The 12,138-nt window shown below is 44.5% G+C and overlaps 1 protein-coding gene across 1 annotated transcript; it reads right to left on the reverse strand.

Annotated features, from left to right (window-relative positions):
* Positions 1-10,401: 10,401 nt before the first annotated feature.
* LOC135385399 (uncharacterized) lies at positions 10,402-11,532 on the reverse strand. Its single transcript, XM_064614695.1, has one exon. It carries the CDS (start codon positions 11,530-11,532, stop codon positions 10,402-10,404), a length of 1,131 nt encoding a protein of 376 aa, XP_064470765.1.
* Between the last annotated feature and the right edge of the window lie 606 nt (positions 11,533-12,138).

Raw genomic sequence — 12,138 nt, forward strand, 5'->3', positions numbered from 1 at the left:
ATTGACCGCATGACTCTAGGTGGTGTAGTTTTTTCATTATAATTCAATGACACGTTTTCTGTGACACCCTGTATGTACAACAGCGACAGAGTCCCCAAAATTCCGCAGTTCGACGTGAGATTCAGTCACGAAGTTGCAGCTACGCCGAGCGTGCTTATCCGATGCTGTTTGCTTGTTGTAGAAGACAATAACGAAGTTGTCCGAAAGAAACGTTCGTATAACGTTAGCTTCGTGAGCTCGGCTGTGCATTCTTCCTGCTCGCCTGCCATGCTAAAAAGCTTGAATCGCAAGATTCCCGACTTTCCAGCTGGTCCCGCTACAGAAAACCGCACATAGCGCGACCGCCCGAATACTCAAACATGGCGCCGCCGCCACCCACCGCCACGAGATGGCAGCACTTATGAATAAGGCGTATTACACTCTCACAAAGGTGTCGTCTACGTCGATACCACCCTTTTCTGCGACATCGTTTATTTCTGTTATAAGATGGATCATAGTGTTTCGAATCCCAAAGTAGTTTTCCGGTATTTTGACGATTGCCAGAAGACGATGTAGTTTAGGACTTTCCAAGGGCAGAGACGGATCAACTATGAGGAAGCTAAGCGTTGTCCATTGTGGCCTTGCTCATATTACACCCATCACCCTCGACTTTGATTGTCAACTGTGTTGCAGATGCGTACTGCTGTAGTCCACGGTCCTCGGACATGTTCAAAACATGTCGTCGTATTTCTGCCTTAAACGACACCTGTGCCCCTGGGACAGTGCCGGGAGTTCGCATAATACACACAGAGAAGTCCAAAAAATCGCGACACTCGCTAATGCAGGTCCGCGAAGGCAGTTGAGGGAATACCCGCCTCAAATGTGACCACGCCGTGTTGCTCACAGTGTACTCATCGAGAACTGAAACTACACTTTCGATGGTTTGCTGCTCCGCTCTTGTCATATTGAAGTACGAAGAACACGGAAGAGTTGGTGCGCCTACGTGCAAACAGATGCGATGGTCAGTGTGATGCAACTGGTGATAGAGTCCACTTCTGTCCCTCACAGTTGTTGTTGTGATTTCTAGACCAGCGTCTGACAAAATGGGTTCAACGCTTGACTCAACGGGGTTCCACAAGCTTTGCAGGATACGCGTCTATCGTTTTTCTTGCTTCTTTCTGCAACGGCTTTGGTGATTTGCGGTACACTGGAAATTGGACAAGCGCTGGAGCTACCGATCTGAGGTTCATGACCCTGCACACTACAAGACATGGCGTCTAGCTTCAATAGACGATTTCAGAAAATGCCGCATGACGCCGCGTAGTGGCGTGGTGTGCGCAGCCTCGCAGCGCATCATGGCAGATGCACTCCTTGCGAACGAGCAGCTGTTTTGGTTTTCGCTTCGCCTTGGCAGTGTGTTTTCTTCGCTCTGTCTGAGCTTTCTTTGATTTGCTTCCTCTACCGGACGTACTGGACGAAAACAGCTGATCGAAGGTAGGTGAATGGTGCTCTTTCCTCTATCGTGATTGTACGTGTGTGACTAGCGGAAATTTTGTCTCCGACTGTTAGCTAAAGGGGAGTCGACAGAGGAAGCTAAGCCTCACGACGAGTGGGCTTCGCGCGGAAGCTCGCCACAAATAATTTGTGGGTTGTATGCCTCGCTCTTTGTATTTGCAATCCGTGGCTTGTAATGTCGGCATGAAGTTGACAAACGGGAGATTGGCTCGGGATAGTTTGACTTGTTTGTGGTTGTCCTGATTCGGTTCGAAAGGCGAACGAGTGACGTATATTCAGTACTTCGAAGACCACCTATCACGATGTCTTTCTGTTTTATTATTCCCTTTTTTGTCTGTTGCTGTACGAAGAAGTATTCCTCGGCGCGTGTTGTGCCCACTTTAACCGTAAAAAAATAACTTTTCGTTCTCCTCAGAGATGACATCGATCCCTTCGCGAGGGACGAGCCCGTGCGTTGTACCCAGCTGCAATCATCGTACTGCGTACAACAAAAAACTGTCGTGGCACTACTTTCCCAAGAAGGATCCCCTGCGCAAGCTCTGGATACAAGCCCTTATCCAGAACACTGTGCTACCGGAGTCATGGGAGCCTAAACCCAAACAAAGCATCTGCGGCGCACACTTCAACACTTCAGGAAGAAAGGAGTACATGGACAAGTTGCCACGCTACTTGACGCCTTGGTTGACGCCTTGTTGCCACGCTACTTCAGCCATGCTAGATACCGCTGTGGAGGTTACCGTGGAACCATCCTTTGAAGATGTCAGCTGCACATTGGAGCTGTGCCCAGAAGTGGGTACATATCTCAGTGTGAGCCAAGATGGGACTGGTGCAGTGGCATATGATCACGGTAAGAGCATTTCTGTGCTCGGTTATTTCCCACCTCTACTTGCAGAAGCGAAAATAATTCCACATCTGATTCCAGCACCTACAGACAGTGCAATGGTGGAAGCTGCACCTGAACATTCAAATGCAACAAATGGTACCAAGCCCAGGCAGCTCGAAGATGTAAATGCAAAGCTCACTGAAGAATGTTCACGGCTACGAGAAGCAGTTTCGAGCCTTCATGAAAAGAATGCAGCGCTGCAGAACGTGAATGTAGGGTTGGCACAGGTAAATGACGACCTGCGTCAGAGCAACCAGAAGCTTGAGTGCCGTATCACTGAACTCGAAACAGCTGCTGAACTACAAAGCCATGAACTGGAAAAGCTCCATGCAACACTGGCCACAGTTGGTGAAAAGTTCCCCAAGGAACAGCAGGAGTTGAAGTCTTATGTTTGTGACTTGGAGATGAAACTAGAACGGAGCAGTTCCACTCAAAAGCTCAGTACCAGGTGCACCCCCGCCCGTGTTCTCTCCGACGATGAAAAGCTTCATTTTTACACTGGGTTTAATGGTCTGGAGCGCTTCAAAAGGTTTTGCAGCTTTGTTGAGGCAGGCTATGAAGACTACAAGAACGCTTGCACCGAGAGTCCATCAAACAGAGGTAGGAGTCGGGTGTTTTCTGTGGAGGAGCAGCTCATCATTGTTCTCCTCAGACTCAGGGTGGGACTACTGGAACGGGACCTGGCATTTAGATGTGATGTCAGTTTAGGGTACATGAGTGAACTGTGCTCATTTTGAACTGAATTCTTGAGCAACTACTTGGAACAGACACCGATACTTCCAGAGAGACCGTGAATGACTTTATGCCGGAAGTATTCAAGGAATCATACCCAACAACTAGAGTCGTCTTGGACTGCACAGAACTCTTCATTGAGACCCCGAGTGACCTCCGGGTTCAAAGTGATATTTACTCGTCATATAAGTCGCATAACACAGCAAAAGGTCTCATCGGTATCGCTCCAAATGGGTTTGTTACATTTGTAAGTGACTTGGCACCTGGGAGGATCTCAGATAAGGCTCTGGTTAAACAGAGTGGACTGTATAAATTACTTGAACCAGGCGACAGTGTTATGGCGGACCGGGGATTTCTTATTGTTGAGGACCTTGCTGCACTCAATATTGGCTTAAATATTCCCCCATTCTTAAATGGTGCTCCACAGCTGACCCTGGAAGATGAAATAACAACACGAAGGATCGCTAGAGTTCGCATTCATGTAGAACGTGTTATTCGGAATGTGAAAACGTTTAGAATTTTGAAGTACGGTGTTTGTAATTCAATATGTCAGGGTCGCTCAATTTTGTTTGGAAAACTTGTGCATTGTTGTGCAATTTCTTAGATGAACCACTGCTGACAAGAAAATAGCTTGAAACTGCTGCCACTCTGTGCGCATCATCTGTAGAAGATGCGTGTTTGCAATGTTCCACGTACGAAACAAGATCCATCTGTTTCTGTAAATTTGAACAATACTTGCAGCGCATTCACCTTTAATGCTGAAAAAGCACCTGCAGATCGTATGTTTTAAATCTCGGGAGCTGTTACTTTGTCACGACTGAGCATATGATTCCTACACACTAAATCTGGTGACGCTTAAAATCGCTACGTGACGCCCTTTCAGCGTTAAAAAAAAGGCACTTATTTTACGCCAAAGACTGTTTCTCTCCACTGAATGTCGGTTCCTCCAAATGAATCCGAACTTCTGTTACTGGAAAGGCTACCCTACGGAGCAAACGTACCCGAAACATTTTGGCTCTATCTTATTTACACTTTGGATAATCAAACTCCGAAAGAAAACCCCCGAAATTCAACAGTCAGCGTGTGCTCTTTCTTTGAACAGCTCGTAAACTACTTTTTTTTTTTACGCTGAAAAGGCATCACCAGATTTAGAGTGTAGCCATTGAACTGCATTGAGATATGTACATAGTTACAAGAATCATCCTTCCGTACTCTGCATAAGCTGTGCCTATTATTTACACAAAATTAATTTACATGCATACATATCTACATACATGAAACGTTCTTCATCACACCAGCAACCTGATAAAAGCTCAGCATTGTTGTGCAACAGTTAGTTGCAACCATGTTTTTATTATTAACCAAATACTTTAGTGTCAAAAATTGACTGTTTTTTTTTTACGCTGAAAAGGCATCACCAGATTTAGAGTGTAGCCATTGAACTGCATCGAGATATGTACATAGTTACAAGAATTATCCTTCCGTACTCTGCATAAGCTGTGGCTATTATTTACACAAAATTAATTTACATGCATACATATCTACACACATGAAACGTTCTTGATCACACCAGCAACCTGATAAAAGCTCAGCATTGTTGTGCAACAGTTAGTTGCAACCATCTTTTTATTATTAACCAAATACTTTAGTGTCAAAAATGGACTGTTTTTTTTTGTTACGCTGAAAAGGCATCACCAGATTTAGAGTGTAGCCATTGAACAGCATCGAGATATGTACATAGTTACAAGAATTATCCTTCCGTACTCTGCATAAGCTGTGCTTATTATTTACACAAAATTAATTTACATGCATACATATCTACGCACATGAAACGTTCTTCATCACACCAGCAACCTGATAAAAGCTCAGCATTGTTGTGCAACAGTTAGTTGCAACCATGTTTTTATCATTAACCAAATACTTTAGTGTCAAAAATGGACTTTTTTTTTTACGCTGAAAAGGCATCACCAGATTTAGAGTGTAGCCATTGAACTGCATCGAGATATGTACATAGTTACAAGAATTATCCTTCCATACTCTGCATAAGCTGTGCCTATTATTTACACAAAATTAATTTACATGCATACATATCTACACACATGAAACGTTCTTCATCACACCAGCAACCTGATAAAAGCTCAGCATTGTTGTGCAACAGTTAGTTGCAACCATGTTTTTATCATTAACCAAATACTTTAGTGTCAAAAATGGACTTTTTTTTTACGCTGAAAAGGCATCACCAGATTTAGAGTGTAGCCATTGAACTGCATCGAGATATGTACATAGTTACAAGAATTATCCTTCCATACTCTGCATAAGCTGTGCCTATTATTTACACAAAATTAATTTACATGCATACATATCTACACACATGAAACGTTCTTCATCACACCAGCAACCTGATAAAAGCTCAGCATTGTTGTGCAACAGTTAGTTGCAACCATGTTTTTATTATTAACCAAATACTTTAGTGTCAAAAATGGACTGTTTTTTTACGCTCAAAAGGCATTACCAGATTTAGAGTGTAGCCATTGAACTGCATTGAGATATGTACATAGTTACAAGAATTATCCTTCCGTACTCTGCATAAGGTGTGCCTATTATTTACACAAAATTAATTTACACGCACACACATGAAACTTTCTTCATCACATCAGCAACCTGATAATTTTTTTTTGATTGCGTGTTAGCGCCGCGAAGCAACTGTGGCTATGAGCGGCGTACAGATGTGGACAGACGGAGAGAGGGCAGCAGGAAGGAGTGGGGAACAGGGGGATTAGTATGCGTCCTGGGCCGACTTCAGGGGGAACTGTGCCGACATTCGTCTGGAAAGTCTTCAGAAAACCCAGGGAAAACCTCAGACAGCACAGCCGGCGGTAGGATTCGAACCCACCACCTCCCAGTCTACAGCACGACCTTGGTTACCACCAACGAGCGGACGCCTTAGCCCACTCGGCCATGCCGCTGGTAACCTGATAAAAGCTCAGCAATGTAGGAAGCATAACATCTTTCCAGAGATGCTCATCAAAGTAAATTCTGTCCACAAATGGCTCGCCTGAACCACTGTCAACAACCAAGTCGCACCACAACAGACCGGTTAAAGCCATCTGCCCCTGTATGTGATAGTGGTGTTTATGTGTTTCCTTGAGCTTTCCACACTTCAGGAACGGAGCCAGTTTGCTCGAAATTGCAGCACGTTGTGCTGCAATGTGCTGCACGTGTGCGTGTTTTGTTCCTTAGCTTTTGCAAGCGTTTTGACTTCAACCAATCCATACTCCATGATAGACTGATCATAAACAAGGCCATCAGGTGACGCACCGAGGTCCGGAACGCCAGGGTTTACACAAAGCCCCACTGGAAAAACTTGCACATTTTTGAGAGCTTCGTATCTGCCCAACGCCGACTTCTCGTTTTCTTGTCCAATCTTCATATATTTTGTCAGATGACACCGTTTGGAAAAGACAGATTCTACGAAGCTTTCTGTAAGCGGAGCTTTCCTTCTTACGATATCTCCAAAGTGAGAAGCAGTAATCATGGTAGCCCTCTCGGATGCCCATAGCTTGACAGAGCTTTGCCCGCGCGTCTTTTGCCGTCTTTTGTGATACCCTGGATTGTATTCCTTCACATCGAGTAAGTATACATGTTCAATACTTGATAGGTAATAAATTAATAGTGGCTGCTGTTCAACGCAGCACTCAACACTCGTACCGTGGAAGCACATTGCACTCCGTTCAGTGCCTGTGCTTGTTTCGGAAGTGCGTAGCGGTCTGTTGGATGGCCCAACGATGACCTGAACGTCGGTGTTTATTGGAGAGTTCTTGCTATATCAACGGCGTCGAACTTCCTACGAACTTCCTATTTATTATGTCGAAGCCACATAGTCTTTTTTTATTGGAAGCGTAACGATTCAGCGCTCGTTTTGCTTTTATCGCGGTTCTTGGGAGGCGCAGTGTTTCCAGTAAAGAAGACATACCGTCTATGTCGCAAAGCTGAACTGTCTGTTATATAAGGATACCATGTAAGGATACAAGGGGAAACCTCCTGCAACCGTTGCTACCACTTTGCGTTCTTGTTGCTCATGCATGGCTGGTTTCCTCTTACATTTGATGTGGAACAAAAAGAAATAAAGAAAAGGTCATTCTGTTTGGCCTAGTGGTAACATGTTGCGTTCTGAAGCGAAGGTTCGCGAGTTCCAATCCTGGCGTGAGAATTTTTAAAATGTAATTATTTCCTGAGTGTGTTAGATTTCAATACTGCTTTACACTCAGGACGTGCAAAGCTCCAATGAATAATGTGCAGCTCTCAAAGCCAATCCTACAAAGGACTCCTAGGCACTGCAGTGTCTATCTTGTGTAACTCAGAAGTAGTAATCCCATTCTATACGTTATTTCAGACCACTTCGCCCACATTTCCAGGACATCCCAAAGGGTCCATGGACGAAGCAAATGAAGAACTTCCCGGAAGGATTTTGCGAAGCATCCATATTCGCTTATCAACATGAAAGCGGCGGCCAAAAGCACTACTCTCAAGGATATACAATGTTTAAAGGGGAGAAGGTGAAGAATGTTCTACTCCATTACTCATCTAATACGTGGGTCAAAGCATCAGTAGAAGCATCGTTCACGCTGCGAATTATATTATATATATAATATTATATATTAATATAATTCGCGAATATATATTATATATATATATATTCACTGGTTGTGAGCCCCACAGGCAAGATAAAAGGTGGTTGGTGTGGGTGCCCCGCCGGTCAAGGAGGAGTGTGCAAGCATGTTTGTGTCGTCACCTGGTTCGTACTCGACGTCGTTCGTGCTGGCATTTCCTACATTCCTGACAGCTTGTCGTGCACTCAAAAACCACAGCAGTGGGGGCATCACTGTGCTAAGGGTGGTCTTAACTGCCAGGAGTTTGCACAACTTAAATTCATCAAGCATACACCCGGAAAGTGTGACCGTTCTCCACGCAAGACAAAATTAAAAGCTAAAGTGAGACCATCAGAAAGTGCTTTGAGAACTCTTGCTGAAAGCATGACTAGTCAGGGAGAGACACTGATGCACAGCAGGATATTACGTGAACACAATTTCCAGCCGGTTCCAAAGAAACAGCCTGCTTCTGAAAAGCAAATCCACAGTCAAAACCCAGTGAGCCTTCCTCTCAGAGTCATGTGGGAAGAAGAAAGTCGAAAGTTCCCAAAGCATCATGAGCTCAGCTTGCAAAATGCACAGGAGCTGGAGAAACAGACGCGCGGGCAAAGCTCTGTCAAGCTATGGGCATCCGAGAGGGCTACCAGGATTACTGCTTCTCACTTTGGGGATATCGTAAGAAGGAAAGCTCCGCTTACAGAAAGCTTCGTAGAATCTGTCTTTTCCAAACGGTGTCATCCGACAAAATATATGAAGATTGGACAAGAAAACGAGAAGTCGGCATTGGGAAGATACGAAGCTCTCAAAAATGTGCAAGTTTTTCCAGTGGGGCTTTGTGTAAATCCTGGTGTTCCGGACCTCGGTGCGTCACCTGATGGCCTTGTTCGTGAACAGTCTATCATGGAGTATGGATTGGTTGAAGTCAAAGGAACAAAACATCGACACCAGTGCTGCAATTTCGAGCAAACTGGTCCGTTCCTGAAATGTGGAAAGCTCAAGGAAACACATAAACACTACTATCAGATACAGGGGCAGATGGCTTTAACCGGTCTGTTGTGGTGCGACTTGGTTGTTGACAGTGGTTCAGGCGAGCCATTTGTGGACAGAATTTACTTTGATGAGCATCTCTGGAAAAATGTTATGCTTCCTACATTGCTGAGCTTTTATCAGGTTGCTGATGTGATGAAGAACGTTTCATGTGTGTAGATATGTATGCATGTAAATTAATTTTGTGTAAATAATAGGCACACCTTATGCAGAGTACGAAAGGATAATTCTTGTAGCTATGTACATATCGCAATGCAGTTCAATGGCTACACTCTAAATCTGGTGATGCCTTTTCAGCGTAAAAAAAAAACAGTCCATTTTTGACACTAAAGTATTTGGTTAATAATAAAAACATGGCTGCAACTGACTGTTGCACAACAATGCTGAGCTTTTATCAGGTTGCTGGTGTGATGAAGAACGTTTCATGTGTGTAGATATGTATGCATGTAAATTAATTTTGTGTAAATAATAGGCACACCTTATGCAGAGTACGGAAGGATAATTCTTGTAATTATGTACATATCTCAATGCAGTTCAATGGCTACACTCTAAATCTGGTGATGCCTTTTCAGCGTAAAAAAAAACAGTCAATTTTTGACACTAAAGGATTTGGTTAATGGTAAAAACATGGTTGCAACTAACTGTTATTTTCTTAAGTGAAATTAAAGAACACACTTCAAAGACGTCACCGACAAATTTGTAAAGTATACTGTATACCGCAGGTTATAGTGGTTTAGTCGAGCTGTTCAAAGAAAGAGCACACGCTGACTGTTGAATTTCGGGGGTTTGTTTCGGAGTTTGATTATTCAAAGTGTAAATAAGATAGAGCCAAAATGTTTCGGGTACGTTTGCTCCGTAGGGTAGCCTTTCCAGTAACAGAAGTTCGGATTCATTTGGAGAAACCGACATTCAGTGGAGAGAAACAGTCTTTTGCGTGAAATAAGTGCCTTTTTTTAACGCTGAAAGGGCGTCACGTAGTGATTTTAAGCGTCACGAGATTTAGTGTGTAGGAATCATATGCTCAGTCGTGACAAAGTAACAGCTCCCGACATTTAAAACACACGATCTGCAGGTGCTTTTTCAGCATTAAAGGTGAATGCGCTGCAAGTATTGTTCAAATTTACAGAAACAGATGGATCTTGTTTCGTACGTGGAACATTGCAAACACGCATCTTCCACAGATGCTGCGCACAGAGTGGCAGCCCCTCAAGCTATTTCCTTGTCAGCAGTGGTTCATCTAAGAAGTTGCACAACAATGCACAAGTCTTCCAAACAAAATTGAGCGACCCTGACATTGAGTTACAAAAAACGTACTTCAAAATTCTAAACGTTTTCACATTTCGAATAACACGTTCTACATGAATGCGAACTCTAGCGATCCTTCGTGTTGTTATTTCATCTTCCAGGGTCAGCTGTGGAGCACCATTTAAGAATGGGGGAATATTTAAGCCAACATTGAGTGCAGCAAGGTCCTCAACAATAAGAAATCCGCCATAATCCGGTCCGCCATAACACTGTCGCCTGGTTCAAGTAATTGATACAGTCCACTCTGTTTAACCAGAGCCTTATCTGAGATCCTCCCAGGTGCCAAGTCACTTACAAATGTAACAAACCCATTTGGAGCAATACCGATGAGACCCTTTGCTGTGTTATGCGACTTATATGACGAGTAGTATCACTTTGAACCCGGAGGTCACTCGGGGTCTCAATGAAGCGTTCTGTGCAGTCCAAGATGACTGTAGTTGTTGGGTATGATTCCTTGAATACTTCCGGCATAAAGTCATTCACGGTCTCTCTGAAAGGCCATATCGGTGTCTGTTCCAAGTAGTTGCTCAAGAATTCAGTCCAAAATGAGCACAGTTCACTCATGTACGCTAAACTGACATCATATCTAGATGCCAGGTCCCGTTCCAGTAGTCCCACCCTGAGTCTGATGAGAACAATGATGAGCTGCTCCTCCACAGAAAACACCCGATTCCTACCTCTGTTTGATGGACTCTCGGTGCAAGCGTTCTTGTAGTCTTCATAGCCTGCCTCAACAAAGCTGCAAAACCTTTTCAAGCGCTCCAGACCATTAAACCCAGTGTAAAAATGAAGCTTTTCATCGTCGGAGAGAACACGGGCGGGGGTGCACCTGGTACTGAGCTTTTGAGTGGAACTGCTCCGTTCTAGTTTCATCTCCAAGTCACAAACATAAGACTTCAACTCCTGCTGTTCCTTGGAGAACTTTTCACCAGCTGTGGCCAGTGTTGCATGGAGCTTTTCCAGTTCATGGCCTTGTAGTTCAGCAGCTGTTTCGAGTTCAGTGATACGGCACTCAAGCTTCTGGTTCCTCTGACGCAGGTCGTCATTTACCTGTGCCAACCCTACATTCACGTTCTGCAGCGCTGCATTCTTTTCATGAAGGCTCGAAACTGCTTCTCGTAGCCGTGAACATTCATCAGTGAGCTTTGCATTTACATCTTCGAGCTGCCTGGGCTTGGTACCATTTGTTGCATTTGAATGTTCAGGTGCAGCTTGCACCATTGCGCCGCAGATCCTTTGTTTGGGTTTAGGCTCCCATGACTCCGGTAGCACAGTGTTCTGGATAAGGGCTTGTATCCAGAGCTTGCGCAGGGGATCCTTCTTGGGAAAGTAGTGCCACGACAGTTTTTTGTTGTACGCAGTACGATGATTGCAGCTGGGTACAACGCACGGGCTCGTCCCTCGCGAAGGGATCGATGTCATCTCTGAGGAGAACGAAAAGTTATTTTTTTACGGTTAAAGTGGGCACAACACGCGCCGAGGAATACTTCTTCGTACAGCAACAGACAAAAAAGGGAATAATAAAACAGAAAGACATCGTGATAGGTGGTCTTCGAAGTACTGAATATACGTCACTCGTTCGCCTTTCGAACCGAATCAGGACAACCACAAACAAGTCAAACTATCCCGAGCCAATCTCCCGTTTGTCAACTTCATGCCGACATTACAAGCCACGGATTGCAAATACAAAGAGCGAAGCATACAACCCACAAATTATTTGTGGCGAGCTTCCGCGCGAAGCCCACTCGTCGTGGGGCTTAGCTTCCTCTGTCGACTCCCCTTTAGCTACCAGTCGGAGACAAAATTTCCGCTAGTCACACACGTACCATCACGATAGAGGAAAGAGCACCATTCACCTACCTTCGATCAGCTGTTTTCGTCCAGTACGTCCGGTAGAGGAAGCAAATCAAAGGAAGCTCAGACAGAGCGAAGAAAACACACTGCCAAGGCGAAGCGAAAACCAAAACAGCCGCTCGTTCGCCCGGAGTGCATCTCCCATGATGCTCTGCGAGGCTGCGCACACCACGC

The sequence above is a fragment of the Ornithodoros turicata genome, chromosome 1 (genome assembly GCF_037126465.1).
Source record: "Ornithodoros turicata isolate Travis chromosome 1, ASM3712646v1, whole genome shotgun sequence".
NCBI lineage: Eukaryota > Metazoa > Arthropoda > Arachnida > Ixodida > Argasidae > Ornithodoros > Ornithodoros turicata.